At 42.9% G+C, this 17,160-nt stretch overlaps 1 protein-coding gene across 1 annotated transcript in view; it reads right to left on the bottom strand.

The window, feature by feature from the left end:
- LOC139571493 (heparan sulfate glucosamine 3-O-sulfotransferase 3A1-like) overlaps nt 1-16,470 on the bottom strand; it is a 130,790-nt gene extending 114,320 nt beyond the window's left edge. Inside the window, exon 1 of the mRNA XM_071394420.1 lies at nt 15,385-16,470. Coding sequence (XP_071250521.1) covers nt 15,385-16,028 — 644 coding nt within the window. The 5' untranslated portion in view covers nt 16,029-16,470. The remainder of the gene's footprint in view (nt 1-15,384) is intronic.
- Nucleotides 16,471-17,160: the final 690 nt, after the last annotated feature.

Raw genomic sequence — 17,160 nt, 5'->3', positions numbered from 1 at the left:
GCGAATCCGACAATCACACCCGGTGAGACAAAACCGCGACTCGTCGGTGAAGAGCACTTTTTGCAAAGTCCTGTCTGGTCTAGCGACGGTGGGTTTGTGACCAAAGGCAACGTTGTTGCCGGTGATGTCTGGTGAGGACCTGCCTTACAACAGGCCTACAAGCCCTCAGTCCAGCCTCTCTCAGCCTATTGCGGACAGTCTGAGCACTGAAGGAGGGATTGTGCGTTCCTGGTGTAACTCGGGCAGTTGTTGTTGCCATCCTGTACCTATCCCGCAGGTGTGATGTTCGGATGTACCGATTCTGTGCAGGTGTTGTTACACGGGGTCTGCCACTGTGAGGACGATCAGCTGTCTGTCCTTTCTCCCTGTAGCGCTGTCTTAGGCTTCTCACAGTACGGACTTTGCAATTTATTGCCTTGGCCACATCTACAGTCCTCATGCCTTCTTGCAGCATGCCTAAGACACGTTCACACAGATGAGCATGGACCCTGGGCATCTTTCTTTTGATGTTTTCCAGTCAGAAGAAAGGCCTCTTTAGTGTCCTAAGTTTTCATAACTGTGACCTTAATTGCCTACCGTCAGTAAACTGTTAGTGTCTTAACGACCGTTCCACAGGTGCATGTTCATTAATTGTTTATGGTTCATTGAACAAGCATGGGAAACAGTGTTTATACCCTTTAAAATTAAGATCTGTGAAGTTATTTGGATTTTTTCGAGTTATCTTTGAAAGACAGGATCCTGAAAAAGGGACATTTCTTTTTTTGCTGAGTTCATGTATGGGATGGAGTGCAATATGGGATGGAGTAAACTATTCATGGGATATAGTATACTATGGGATGGAGTATAATATGTGATGGAGTATAATATTGAATGGAGAATACTATGGGATGGATTAAACCATGTGATGGGGTATACGATAGGACAGAGTACACTAAGTTTGAGTTGGAGTATACTATGTATGTGATGGAGTATACTATGGGATGGAGTATACTATGTATGTGATGGAGTATACTATGGGATGGAGTATACTATATATGGGACAGAGTATACAATGGGATGGCTTATTCTATGGGATGAAGTAAACTATTGGATGTAGAATAGTGTGGGATGGAGTAAACTATCGGATGGAGAACACTATGTTTGGGTTGGAGTATACTATGTATGTGATGGAGTATTCTATGGAATGGAGCATACTATATATGGGATGGAGTATACTAAGTAAGGGCTGGAGTATACTATGTATTAAATATAGTATATTGCGGGATGGAGTATACAATGTATGGGATGAAGTGGACTATGGGATGGAGTACACTAAGTTTGAGGTGGAGTATACCATGTATGTGGTGGAGTAAACTATATATGTGATGGAGTATTCTATCGGATGAAGTATACTATGTATGTGATGGAGTATAAAATGGGATGGATTATTCTATGGGATGAAGTAAACTATTGGATGTAGCATACTGTGGGATGGAGTAAACTATGGGATGGAGAACACTATGTATGAGTTGGAGTATACAATGTATGTGATGAAGTATGCTATGGGATGGAGCATACTACATATGGGATGGAGTAAACTAAGTAAGGGCTGGAGTATACTATGTATAAAATAGAGCATATTTCGGGATGGAAAATACAATGTATGGGATGAAGTGTACTATGGGATGGAGTATATTATATATGGAATGGAGAGTACTATGGGATGGACTATAATGTGTATGTGATGAAGCACACTATATATTGGATGGCGTATACTAAGTATTGGATGGAGAATACTATGTACGGGATGGAGAACACTATTTATAGGATGGAGTATACTACTTTAATATATCCCCATGGTATACTCTATCCCGTACATAGTATACTCCATCCCTAGGTATACTCCATCCCATGCGTTGTATACTCCTTCCCATACATACTATACTCCATCACACACGTAGTTTATTCCATCCCACAAATAGTATACTACATACCATAAATAGTACACTACATCATATACATAATATACTCCAAAACCTTAATAGTATACTCTACCCCATGGTATACTCCATCCCATACATTGTATACTCCATCCCATACATAATACACTACATCCCATACTAAGCATACTATGGGATGGAGTATACAATGTGTTAATGGAGCATACTATGTAACGGAGTATTCTATGTATGAGATGGAGTATAATATGGGATGGAGTATAACATGGGATGGAGTGTACTATGTATGGGATGTAGTATAATATGTATGGGATGGAGTTTGCTATGTATGGGACGGAGTGTACAATGTGATACAGTATACTATGTGATGGAGTACACTACGGGGTGGAGTATACTATGGGATGGAGTACACTATGGGATGGAGTATACTATGGGATGGAGTATACTATTTGATAGAGTATACCATGTGATGGAGTATATTATGGGATATAGTGTACTATTATTGGGAAAGAGTATACTAAGTATGGGATGGAGTACACTATGTATGAGATGGTGTTTAACATGGGATATAGTATACTATGGGATAGAGTATAGTGTGGAATGGATTATACTATGGAATGGAGTATACTATGGAATGGATTATACTATGGGATATAGTATACTATCGGATAGAGTATAATATGGGTTTGAGTATACTATGTATTGGATGGAGTATACTAAGTATGGGATGGAGTATGCTTTGTTTGAGACGGATTATACTATGGGATAGAGTATACCATGTGATGGAGTATATTATGGGATATAGTATACTATGTATGGGATTGAGTATACTAAGTATGAGATGGAGTATACTGTGTATGTGTCACGGTTCATGAATCCACTGCCTCACTCTCTCTTTTCTCTCTCTCTTTCGCTCTCTCTCTCTCTCTCTCTCTCTCCCGGGTTTGTGTGGGCGTGGTTCCCAATCTTGGCCTGATTGTCTGCGCCAGCTGGAATTAATTATCTTCCCCTTTATATGTTCTGTAACCTGTGTTTCTTGTTGTCAGATCGTTGTTTCTTCCCTGAGGTTGTGTCGTGTGTCAGTGCTCATTCTCTCGCCGCCCTTGTGTGGATTATCTGCTGTGCTCCTTCCTACCCAGCCGGACACACTCCCTTGGATTTCTCAGCACGCTATCATCAGAGGATGCGCCCTAGGCCCTGGGTTGGATTCCGTCTGAGTATATTCTGTCTGTCCTGTTGATGCTGTAAACTGTTTCATTAAACCATCGTTGCTTGCATCTTGCATCCGCCTCTGTATTGTGACAGAACGATCTGACCACATCATGGATGCAGCGAGTTCAACGAGTCTGACCGAATTCATTTCCCGCAGTATCACGAGAATGGATCAACAAGAGGAGAACATCTCCAGCACAGGTCGGGCAGTACAAGCCATGGCGACGCAGGTATCCCAGCTGACCCAACAATTACAACATCTGAGGGGTCTCGCTGCGCCACCTACACCGGCAGTTCCACACGCCCCGCCAGAGCTGGATTCTCAGCTAGAGCCACGGCTACCGACACCAGAGGGTTATTCAGGTGATCCGGACTATTGTAGAGCTTTTCTTACGAGATGTTCCATGCATTTCTCGTTGCAGCCACGGACCTTCAACCAGGAACAGTCTAAGGTAGCATTCGTACTCACACTGCTATCCGGCAAAGCGGCTCTTTGGGGAACGGCGGTGTGGGCGAACCAGGACCCATGCTGCACCTCTTTCCAGACACTCTCCGAGGAGATGAGAAGAGTCTTCGATCGGGCCGTGGCGGGTAGGGAGGCGGCCAGACTACTCGCTGACCTTCGCCAAGGAGACCGTTCAGTATCGGAATATTCCATTCAATTCCGCACTCTGGCTGCAGGGTGTCAGTGGAACGAGGAGGCGCAGTGGGACATGTTCCTGCATGGGCTGGAGGACCGGGTTCAGAAGGAGATTTATGTTCTGGATCTTCCCAGGAGTTTAAATGGACTAGTGGAATTAGCCTTGAGGGTCGACGCTCGTCTGAGTCGTATTGGCCGCCGAGCATGCCCTAACAGACCGTATAACAACACGGAGGACTGGCATGCCAGCGGCGGGAACACGGCCAGTTCAGACTTCGCTCACGAACTCATGCAGCGGGGAAGAGCTCGCCTCTCTCGGGAGGAGAGGGAGAGGCGGAGATCCCAAGGACTCTGTCTCTACTGTGGTAGAGCGGACCACTTTATCCATTCCTGCCCGGTAAAAGATCTAGCCCGGTAGTAAGTATGAGGCTACTATCGGGTGGTGTCACCATAGAGAAGACCTCATCATCCACCCTCCTCCCGGTAAGACTAAGATGGGCCACCCACACGCACGACACCCAAGCCTTACTGGACTCAGGAGCAGAGGGTAATTTCATGGACTTCAAGCTCGCTCACAAGCTCCAGATTCCTATCACCTCACTCACGCACAAGATATCCGTCAACGCTCTCAATGGTCAAGAACTCCCCAACATTTCTCACACCACTGAACCTATCACACTCATCACTTCCGGCAATCACACTGAGACATTATCATTTCTACTCATGGACTCACCTCTGGCACCATTAGTTCTCGGCCACCCTTGGCTCACCCAACACAACCCCAGAGTTGACTGGGGTCAGAACTCTATATCCATGTGGAGTAACAAGTGTCTTGAGTCCTGTTTAGTGTCGGCTTGTTCATCTGTGTCTGATTCTGTGTTTCTAGAGGAGGCAGTGGATTTGTCTAACGTGCCCGTTGAATACCTCGACCTGAAGGAGGTGTTCAGTAAGTCCCGTGCTGCTTCTCTTCCTCCGCATCGTCCCTATGACTGTGCAATAGAATTATTGCCAGGTGAGTCTCCGCCTAAGGGTAAGTTATATTCTCTCTCTGTTCCTGAGAGGGATGCTATGGAGAGATACATCTCTGATTCTCTGGCATCTGGATTCATTCGTCCTTCCTCTTCTCCAGCGGGGGCGGGGTTCTTCTTTGTGGGGAAGAAGGACGGATCTCTGCGTCCTTGCTTTGATTACCGTGGGTTGAATAACATCACAGTGAAGAATACCTATCCCTTACCGTTAATGTCCTCAGCCTTTGAAAGGTTACAGGGAGCATCTGTGTTCACTAAGTTGGATTTACGTAATGCTTATCATTTGGTTCTCATAAGGAGGGGGGAGGAATGGAAAACAGCGTTTAACACCCCCAGAGGGCATTTCGAGTATTTGGTCATGCCTTTCGGGCTATCCAACTCCCCAGCGGTTTTCCAGGCACTCGTCAATGACGTGCTGAGAGATATGATTGATCAGTTCATATATGTTTACCTGGATGACATACTGATTTTTTCTTCTTCTCTCCAGGAACATGGTCAGCACGTCAGACGAGTGCTCCAGAGGTTGTTGGAGAATGGACTTTTTGTCAAGGCGGAGAAATGCATTTTTCATGCACAATCCGTTCCATTCCTAGGTTACATCGTCTCGACTGAAGGTATTCGCATGGATCCTGACAAGATTAAGGCTGTGGTGGAGTGGCCAAGCCCAGATTCCCGTAAGGCCCTACAGAGGTTTCTGGGATTCGCCAATTTCTACCGGCGTTTTGTTCGCAACTTTAGCCAGATAGTCGCTTCCCTTACCGCCTTAACCTCCCCCAGAGTGACGTTCAGGTGGACCGATACAGCCGAGGCTGCATTCGTCAAACTCAAGAGCCGCTTTGTTTCGGCCCCCATCCTCATAGCTCCCGATCCCTCGCGTCAGTTCGTGGTGGAGGTGGGCGCTTCAGAGGTGGGGGTAGGTGCGGTACTTTCCCAACGTGCCGCTTCTGACAACAAGATGCACCCTTGCGCGTTCCTTTCCCATCGGTTATCACCTGCGGAACGCAACTACGACATTGGCAACAGAGAGTTGTTGGCAGTAAAGTTAGCACTGGAGGAGTGGCGCCATTGGTTAGAGGGTTCGGGGGTACCTTTTATAGTTTGGACCGATCACAAGAATTTGGAATATATCAGAACAGCCAAGAGACTCAACTCCAGGCAGGCGCGGTGGGCACTCTTTTTCGGACGTTTTGACTTCTCTCTCTCGTATCGCCCGGGTTCCAAGAACGTCAAACCCGATTCCCTTTCTCGCATTTTTGACCATTCCGAACGCCCATCCACTCCCGAGTGCATCCTACCCAGGACCCTAGTGGTCTCCACACTTATATGGGAGGTTGAATCGAGGGTCAGAACGGCCTTAGAAGGGGTAACGCCTCCGCCCGGTTGTCCGCCTAATCGGTTGTTTGTGCCGGAGGGGTGTCGGTCCGATGTTATTCGGTGGGGGCATTGCTCCAACGTAGCGTGTCATCCAGGAGTCAGCCGTACTAGCTTTTTAGTGAAGCAACGCTTTTGGTGGCCGCTGATGGCTCGTGACATTCACAGTTTTGTCTTGGCTTGCTCGGTTTGTGCCACTGGGAAGAGTTCTAATCGACCCCCAGATGGGTTACTCCAATCGCTGTCGGTCCCTTCGAGACCCTGGTCCCACATCGCGCTAGATTTTGTTACCGGTCTCCCGCCCTCCCAGGGCAGGACGGTTGTTTTGACCGTGGTGGACCGGTTCTCGAAGGCGGCTCATTTTATTCCCTTGCCTAAATTACCATCTGCCAAGGAAACAGCGGTAACGGTCGTGGATCATGTCTTTCGCTTACATGGCCTGCCGATGGACGTAGTTTCTGACCGGGGGCCCCAATTTGTGTCCAAGTTTTGGCAGGAGTTTTGTAGGTTACTGGGAGCGAGTGTCAGTCTTTCTTCAGGGTTTCATCCCCAGAGCAACGGTCAAACGGAGAGGGCCAACCAAGATTTGGAGAGAGTGTTGCGATGTTTGGTTTCTAAGAACCCCTCTTCCTGGAGTCAACAACTCTCTATGGTTGAGTACGCTCACAATTCGTTGCCAGTGGCAGCCACGGGTCTCTCTCCGTTTGAGTGTAGTTTAGGTTACCAGCCACCTATCTTTCCCAGTACAGAGTCCGAGGTCACTGTTCCCTCCGCTCACGCTTTCATCCAGAGGTGCCATCACGCATGGAGCAGAGCCCGTGAGACTCTCCTCCGGGTGGGGGCGCGCACCAAGGCTAAGGCCGATCGCCACCGGTCGAAGCCTCCGGTATACGTCGTTGGACAAAGAGTGTGGCTTTCTACGAGGAACATTCCACTCCGATCCGTTTCTAACAAGCTTGCCCTCAAATTTATCGGGCCGTTCAAGGTCACCAGGATCATTAGTCCGGTGGCGGTCCGGCTCAAGCTTCCTCCGGCGTATAGGAGAATTCATCCTACCTTCCATGTGTCCAAGATAAAACCGGTGTTTCAGGCACGCATTAACCCGCCGGTCCCGGTTCCCCCGCCGCCACGACTTGTTGATGGGGAGACCACCTTTTCTGTCAATCGGATTTTGAACAGAAGGAGGGGACGCGGATTCCAGTACCTGGTAGACTGGGAGGGTTACGGTCCGGAGGAGAGAAGTTGGGTACCCGCTAGGGACATTCTGGATCACTCCCTTATCGATGATTTCAATCGACAGGTAAATTTGCCTGGGAACGCCAAGAGGCGTTCCTAGGGGGGGGGGTATTGTCACGGTTCATGAATCCACTGCCTCACTCTCTCTTTTCTCTCTCTCTCTCTCTCTCTCTCTCTCTCTCTCTCTCTCTCTCTCCCGGGTTTGTGTGGGCGTGGTTCCCAATCTTGGCCTGATTGTCTGCGCCAGCTGGAATTAATTATCTTCCCCTTTATATGTTCTGTAACCTGTGTTTCTTGTTGTCAGATCGTTGTTTCTTCCCTGAGGTTGTGTCGTGTGTCAGTGCTCATTCTCTCGCCGCCCTTGTGTGGATTATCTGCTGTGCTCCTTCCTACCCAGCCGGACACACTCCCTTGGATTTCTCAGCACGCTATCATCAGAGGATGCGCCCTAGGCCCTGGGTTGGATTCCGTCTGAGTATATTCTGTCTGTCCTGTTGATGCTGTAAACTGTTTCATTAAACCATCGTTGCTTGCATCTTGCATCCGCCTCTGTATTGTGACAGTATGAGATGGAGTATACTATGGGATAGAGTAAACTATGGAATGGAGCATACTATGAGATGGAGTATACTATGGGATAGAGTATGATATAGGATAGCATATACTATGGAATGGAGTATACTATGGGATAGAGTATACAATGGGATACAGTATACTAAGTATGGGTTTGAGCACAATGTATGAGATGGGATAGAGTATACTATTTGATAGAGTATACCACATGACAGAGTATTTTATGGGATATAGTACTCTATGTACGGATGGAGTATAGTAAGTATGCCGTGGACAAATAATATACAGTGGGGCAAAAAAGTATTTAGTCAGCCACCAATTGTGCAAGTTCTGCCACTTAATAAGAAGAGAGAGGCATGTAATTTTCATGATAGGTGCACTTCAACTATGACAGACAAAATGAGGGAAAAAAATCCAGAAAATCACATTGTAGGATTTTTTTATGAATTTATTTGCAAATTATGGTGGAAAATATGTATTTGGTCACCTACAAACAAGCAATATTTCTGGCTCTCACAGACCTGTAACTTCTTCTTTAAGAGGCTCTTCTGTCCTCCACTCGTTACCTGTATTAATGGCACCTGTTTGAACTTGTTATCAGTATAAAAGACACCTGTCCACAACCTCAAACAGTCACACTCCAAACTCCACTATGGCCAAGACCAAAGAGCTGTCAAAGGACACCAGAAACAAAATTGTAGACCTGCACCAGGCTGGGAAGACTGAATCTGCAATAGGTAAGCAGCTTGGTTTGAAGAAATCAACTGTGGGAGCAATTATTAGGAAATGGAAGACATAAAAGACCACTGATAATCTCCCTCGATCTGACACACACACACACACACACACACACACACACACACACACACACACAGACACACACACACACACACACAGACACACACACACACACGCACACACAACAGAAACACTCACACACATGCACGCTCACATGCATGCACACGCACGCACGCACGCACGCACGCACACACACACACACTGTTTCTCTCTTTCTGTGTGACACGGGCTAGCCTCTCGAGGTCACTCCAAGTCACTGAAGTCATTGGCTACAAATGACTTAGAGCACACTAGTTATAGAACACATAGTTCAGCTTGGAAATGTTTCTCTCCTCCTAGATGTGACTAGCCACTGTTATCTCCAACCCTGTATCTCTCCCGTGTAGCCTACCCCAGGTGTTCCTCTACCACAGCCCCTCATAAGTCCCTCATCCCATCAACCCAATACCTGCTGCTGCTGTGACTGAACACACACACACACACACACACACACACACACACACACACACACACACACACACAGTAATGAAAATAATCACATAAATCCAGAAAATTGGCCACAGTGATTAGCTATAGAAAACCATGGCCTTGTTCCCACTACCACCGAGACCATCTTTCTAGAACAAAAACAGTTATAGAAAGATGGTCTAGAATTGTGAAACAATACACAAACGATGTAGGATTATTAACAGTGTATTGACGAGTAGTGTGAATTACAGTTTTTTACAATCACTTTGGCACTAATTTCAGAACCTTGATGTCATTTTCCAAACTCTAGACACAAAACTCACTAATTTTTCAAAACTCTAACACTTTTACCAATTGCTTGGATACAATACACATAAAGCTAAAATCATTTGTTCATTGAACTAAAATCACCAGTTCAAAATGACACAACTTAACATCAAAGTATTACCATTTCAAAATGCAATTCATACATTACATCTGAGATGACTGTCTATTCATTTCATTACAAGGATCTAACTATCAATTAATACAACTGCTCAAAATGATAAGTACCTGTTGAATTACTCTTAATGCAATATTCCATGTTTAGATCATGAAAGTTTCAGGATAACGAGATCCATTGACACCAATTACCGTGGAACATGAACCAGTTGGACTACATTATCTATGGATGTAATATTTCATCATCATTCTTTATCAGACACTGTTTCTATGGTCCCATGTACCACTTTCCAGACCATGTTTCCAGATTTGACATTACTGTACACTCACCGGCCACATTATTAGGTACTCCTATCTAGTACTGGGTAGGACCCCCTTTTGCCTCCACAACAGCCTGAATTATTCACGGTGTTGTACGTTAAGAGATGCCCTTCTGCACACCACTGTTTTAAACAGCTGTTATTTGAGCATTTGTGGCCTTTCTGTTATCTTGAATGAGTCCGGACATTCTCCTCTGACCTCTCTCATTAACAAGGTGTTTTTGCCGACAGAACTGCCGCTCACTGAATGTGTTTTGTTTATCGCACCATTCTCTGTAAACTCTAGAGACTGTAGTGCATAAAAATCCCAGGAAGGCAGCTGTTTCTGAGATGCTGGAATCCCCATGTGTGGCATCAACAATCATACCACGGTCAAAGTTCCTTAGATTACGCATCTTGCCCGTTCTAATGTTTGGTCAAACAACAACTAAAGCTCTCTACTCTATATACTCTATATATTGAGTTGCAGGCAGCCACATGATTCGCTGTTCCAATGTAACCTTCCTTGATGGACTAAATCAGGTCTGTAGAGCTGATGGCATGACCTATGTCATTGTGTGGGATAATGTCAGGTTCCAGCATGCTCAAATGGTGCAAGCATGGTTTCAGGCCCATCCACAACTTACCACCCTGTACTTACCCCCATACTCTCCTTTCCTAAAACCCGATTGAGGAATTTTTCTCCCCATGGAGGTGGAAGGTATATGATAGGCGCCCACACGAACAAGCCACCCTTCTCCAGGCCATGGATGACGCATGCAATGACATCACGGCAAACCAGTGTCAGGCCTGGATTCACCATGCCCAAAGATTCTTCCCAAGAGGTTTGGCTAATGAAAACATCCATTGAAATGTGGATTAGAACCTATGGACAAATCCACAAGACAGGGTTGAGGGAAATATAGAAGTACAGTAATCAATCCTTTGTTTTGCTTATTACAGTAAGCCAGGTGAGGAACACTGCAGTTGATGTTTTACTGTATTTTTATTTTTTATTTTTAGGAAATTATTTTGGCTTTGATTCAAAGAAACCTATGAGTGATGTTATTGTATTTCATCAATACATTTCATATTTTGTTCGAAGATTCCACTGTGTCTGTAGTATTCTCTTTACTAGTCCTTTTACAGTGATGTATTTACGTGTAGTGCCATAATGAAACATGTATCACATATTTTGTTCTACAATATTTAAAGATTGAACGAACAACTACACAGTGAAACTAGCGGTATCTTGTGTGTGGGTGATCTAAATTAATGTTCCTATGGTATTTCATGATAAATTAGTTATTTGAACCAATGCTTCAGCAAGTGCAAGGTTTCTTTAAAGATATGAATGCACAATGCAATGTTTTGAACATTGGACAGCCTGTGTTACAAGTGATGACCATTTTGAGTTTTGTGTCTAGAGTTTTGAAACATGACCACAAGGTTCTGAAATTAGTGCCAAAGGGATTGTAAAAAACTGTAATAGTGTCTTGACAAGTAGAATGAAATAACAGTGTCTTGACAAGTATAATTAAATAACAGTGTCTTGACAATTAGCACAACTGAATAGTGTCTTGACAAGTAGAATGAATTAACAGTGTCAATACAAGTAGTTTGAATTAAAAGTATTAGCAAGTAGACTGAATTAACAGTACCTTGACAAGTAGACCAATTTAACAGTGTCTTGACAAGTATAATGAATTAGCAGTGTCTTGACAAGTAGATTTAATTAACAGTGTATTGGCAAGTAGACTGAATTAACAGTGCCTTGAAAAGTAGAATGAAATAACAGTGTCTTGACAAGTAGCATAAATTAATAGTGTCTTGACAAGTAGCATGAATTAACAGTGTCAATACAAGTAGATTGAATTACAAGTATTGGCAAGTAGCCTGAATTAACAGTGCCTTGACAAGTATAATTATTTAACAGTGTCTTGACAAGTATAATGAATTAGCAGTGTCTTGACAAGTAGAATGAAATAATAGTGTCTTGACAAGTAGTATGAAATAACAGTGTCTTGACAAGTAGAATGAATTAACAGTGTATTGGCAAGTAGACTGAATTAACAGTGCCTTGACAAGTAGAATGAAATAACAGTGTCTTGACAAGTAGAATAAATTAATAGTGTATTGACAAGTAGCATGAATTAACAGTGTATTGGCAAGTAGACTGAATTAACAGTGCCTTGACAAGTAGAATGAACTAACAGTGTCTTGACAAGTAGAACTATTTAACAGTGTCTTGACAAGTATAATGAATTAGCAGTGTCTTCACAATTACTAAGAATTAACAGTGTCTTGATAAGTAACATGAATTAACAGTGCCTTGACAAGTGTAATTAATTGACTCTGTCTTGACAAGTAGAATGAATTAACAGTGTCTTGACAAGTAGATTGAATTAACAGTGTCTTGACAAGTAGTATGAATTAACAGTGTCTTGACAAGTAGATTGAATTAACAGTGTCTTGACAAGTATAATTAATTTACTGTGTCTTGATAAGTATTATGAATTAACAATGTCTTGATAAGTAACATGAATTAACAGTGTCTTGACAAGTGTAATTAATTGTCTCTGTCTTGACAAGTAGTATGAATTAACAGTGTCTTGACAAGTAGAATGAATTAACAGTGTCTTGACAAGTAGATTGAATTAACAGTGTATTGACGAGTAACATGAGTTCACAGTGTCTTGACAAGTAGATGGAATTAACAGTGTCTTGACAAGTAGAATGAACTAACAGTGTCTTGACAAGTAGCATGAACTAACAGTGTCTTGACAAGTAGCATGAATTAACAGTGTCTTGACAAGTGGAATGAATTAACATTTTCTTGACAAGTAGCATGAACTAACAGTGTCTTTACAAGTAGCTTGAACTAACAGTGTCTTGACAAGTAGCATGAATTAACATTGTCTTGACAAGTGGAATGAATTAACAGTTTCTTGACAAGTAGCATGAATTAACAGTGTCTTGACAAGTAGCATGAATTAACATTGTCTTGACAAGTGGAATGAATTAACAGTTTCTTGACAAGTAGCATGAACTAACAGTGTCTTGACAAGTGGAATGAATTAACAGTTTCTTGACAAGTAGGATGAATTAACAGTGTCTTGACAAGTAGTATGAATTAACAGTTTCTTGACAAGTAGGATGAATTAACAGTTTCTTGACAAGTAGGATTAATTAAATGTGTCTTGACAAGTAGGATGAATTAATAGCGCTGGACCGTTTGTTTCCTTATTTCTTATTCATTTGCACACATTCATCAAATGGTTGTCTGTTTTATAATCTGTGGATTTTTTTTTGTTGCCATTCCATTCAGCAGTTCAAAAGACAAAAAAAGAGAAGGAAAACATTTCCATAGCTTTTTGGTACTTCCTATCAAAAGCGTCCACACACAAAGACCATGAATAAAGGGTCTCTCTCGCAGACTCCTTGAAACAGAGTTGACAGGAGTGTTCCTCCACACAGCAGATCCACTCCCTCAGGTTGACTAGTCAGTCACGTTGTTGGAGCTCTTCTTTATTTCTTCTGCTCCGGCCATTTCAATATAAGGGCCCGTTCCCCATTTTAATGGAAGGCATTAAGCGTAACCGGCCCTGACGTTGAGTTTTTTCAGTTTCTCCTTGGAGCCCATGGACCCAATTCCATGCAATAGCTAATGTATGAGAGGGGGTCGAAGGCTGGAAGGGGAGTTTGAGGGAAGGGCCCGGGTGAGAGCAGAAGTTTCTCCAGGCTTTTAAAGTGAGCTGCTTGGTGTTAACTCAATCAAAAGGTGATTTTTAACTCTGGAGACACTCAGGTAACTCTTCATTATAACCCTACTCCTTCTTACTAACAGAGCTGCAGTGTCGGCAATGCCCCGTTACACACACACACACAGTGAGAGGGGAGAGACATTATCCCCCGGAGAGAGAACACACACACACACACACACATGAACATGAAGCTACTGATAAAAATCAATCACAAATCCATTTAACACATAGAGAGAGAAGTGAGATAAAATACGGTAAATCTTAAAGAAGAGAGGGGATTGAGGGGGAGCGAGTGTCTGTGTGTAATTATGTGTATCTAGAGTTTGTTCAGAATATTTATTTCAGGTCAGACATTGACCCGACTCCATCAGCACTTTAATAAAGTGCTACTCACTTTGGAAGCGGTACTTTGCTTGTTACTTAAATCTGGGCCTTTTCCATATAACCCTTTTCCATATAACCCTTTTCCATATAACCCTTTTCCATATAACCCTTTTCCATATAACCCTTTTCCATATAACCCTTTTCCATATAACCCTTTTCCATATAACCCTTTTCCATATAACCCTTTTCCATATAACCCTTTTCCATATAACCCTTTTCCATATAACCCTTGAAATTGAAAATGTTTACTTTTAGCTCCCAATTCAACTGTTGGTGATGTTGAATAGGCCTATGAAAAACACATGTTCTATTGTTGTTTTTTTTTATATATTTTTTATATTATATTCTTTACAAGACAGCAATTAGGTAAAACATTTTACATTGGATGTATTTACTTTATTTCATATGGAAAGTGTCCTAATTTATGTTAATAGTCATATATTTCTTTAGGAATTTTTTTCTGATACATTTTATAAGGTGATATTATAGCAGAGCTCTGCCATTAAGCAGACAGTAGATTCGTTTAACGAAATTCACCAAGATAAGTTTTGATAAATTAATAAAATATTTACTTATTGCTTAGATTGTCTACTTAGGCATGTAAACTACTGTTACAAATGAACATGTAAACAATATATAAGTGGGTAGGACAACCATCTCGTTAGTCTATAGGTCATAATTATGCAGTGTCCATTTTAGGATACAGAAAATATCGAATGAATCCGTAGTGAATTATAAGAAATATTTTGGTGTGATTAGAGCTTTCCCACAACGTTGACACTGGTTGTACAGCTGAATAAAGTAGAACTATAGAGCACCAGGTTATCCATGATTTACAAGTAAATATCTTTATTTACATATATATATATACAGTAATCAAAAGATGACTATAAACTTGTATAAAAGGCAATTCAAATAGAAAATGCAACAAAGTAATAGCAAAGAAGCGTGCTATAAAACCTGGGCCATTTTAATTATTCCAATGGTGAACAAGTGTTGCCAGTGAGAGGCACTGGCGTTGCATTTAAAAGCACAACTTTGTAAACTTTTCAGCAAACACTATTTAACTCAGCAGTTAGTTTGGGAAAAGTATACATAAGGCATAGGCTGCACATAATCTTTTTAATATTACTACTAATACTACTAATACTACTACTACTCATAATAATAATAATAACAATAAAAAGTATTATTATTCCACCTATATTTAATGTTGTTGTTTTTTACATTTACCTGTACCACTCCAGTCCGTTCTCGTAGTTACGGTCGAAGAAGTGCGGCTCGGCTCCCACCGCTCTGAGGTCTGGGTGTACGCGGAGGAACTCGAGTAGCGCGCGCGTCCCTCCTTTCTTCACACCGATGATCAGCGCCTGGGGCAGCTCCTTTCTCCCTTCCCCAAGCGGACTGAGTTTACCAGTACTTCCCGTCTTCACTTTAAACCGATGTGACAATCTCTTCGAAGAAATGATGTCATCCAAAGAAAGCTGTATATCACGCGACAATTCCCGGTTCTCGCTATCGCTGTCCACCTGAGGTCCCGGTTCGTACAAAACCTGTCCCTTATCAGTATCGTCGAACCGGGAGTCCTCAGAGATCCGTTTAGTGTCGTCAGCGCTCTCGTAGCTCAAGCGCGCCTTGGACTCCGTGGTCCATTTCTTTAACAGTCTTTTCCTCCTCAGCGACTTCAAGTCTTGTAGTTCCGATGCGAAAAAGCCCACGACTTGGCTGGAGGCTTTCACCGGAGTGGGCATGCTGCTACAGTGGTCCGTGAGGCAGTGGAGGAGGTACATGGAGGTGAGGAGAGAACACAGCATGACCACGAATTTCTTGAAAATGCTTCCGGACAGGGAGTCCGAATAGACTGTTCTAAAAGCCATAACGGTCCTTGGGTCGCCGGTTCAGGAGCCACAGCCATGCTAACCAGACTTTCTTGGGTCTTGCCATTAAGAAATAGAGAGGACAGCTCTTAGGCTACCGGAGCTCGCTCCTTATCCAGCAGTGGATTAGACCTCGCACACGCATCACACCAAAATAACACTCACATGTGTCCCAGAGCTCGAGCTGTTATTCTCCTTATAATAAATAATAGTGTAAATCTATGTCAACATAAAACAAAAACTGTCGAATAGGCAGGTCAAATGCTGTTTATATAGGCTGGCAATCCCGCATAAAACGAATCCTTTATTAACAAAACAGCATTATAAGTAGCCTAGCCACGACTAAAAGGTGACATGTAGGCTATGTTTGTTTATTGTTTAAATGAAATGTCCATGCGTAATGCCAGGTCAAAAAGACGAGGCAATGGCAACTTCAGCACCTCTGTCTACTCCACATTGTGGTTGTTGTATCAAACTTCTGCAAAACATCAGAGAGGAAGAATGTCATGTCTTCAGCCAATTAGTCTGCGTAAACTTTTAGCAAAGGTAGCCTATGTGATGTCAGGAACCAATAAAATCACAGTAGGGAGGGTACCATTTCCCTTATCTCATGGGCTTTCACACACACGTGCGTGGCACGCACGCATATTGTTATGCTCATGGGGACCAAATAATTGATTCCCATCCAAAATCATGTTTTCCCTAACCTTAACACTTAACCTAACCCTGACCTCAACCCTAAGCCTAACATTAACCCCACATCTCTAACCCTAAAATGATACCTAACCCTAACTCCTAACCCTATCCCTAACCTTAACCCTAATTGTAACCCTAAACCTAACCCCTAAGCCTAAAATAACATTTTACCTTGTGGGGACCGACAAAATTACCCCACTTATCCGAATGTTACATGTTTAACTATCCTTGTGACTTTTAGTACCCACAAGGATAGTTCAACAAAAACACACACAGACACACACACGCACACACAGTTTTAATAAGTCATTGTTAACATTTTCCTTATAGTATAATTAAATGACTGTGGTTTACCCTTGTTCTGGAGCTAAAATGTGTTGTTTTTTTCACTGAGTCAACCTGAGAAAAATTTGGGACTGTCTCTCCATCACTCTCC

This window comes from Salvelinus alpinus, chromosome 3, assembly GCF_045679555.1.
Source record: "Salvelinus alpinus chromosome 3, SLU_Salpinus.1, whole genome shotgun sequence".
Lineage (NCBI taxonomy): Eukaryota > Metazoa > Chordata > Actinopteri > Salmoniformes > Salmonidae > Salvelinus > Salvelinus alpinus.
This window is presented reverse-complemented; position numbering and strand designations above follow the sequence as displayed.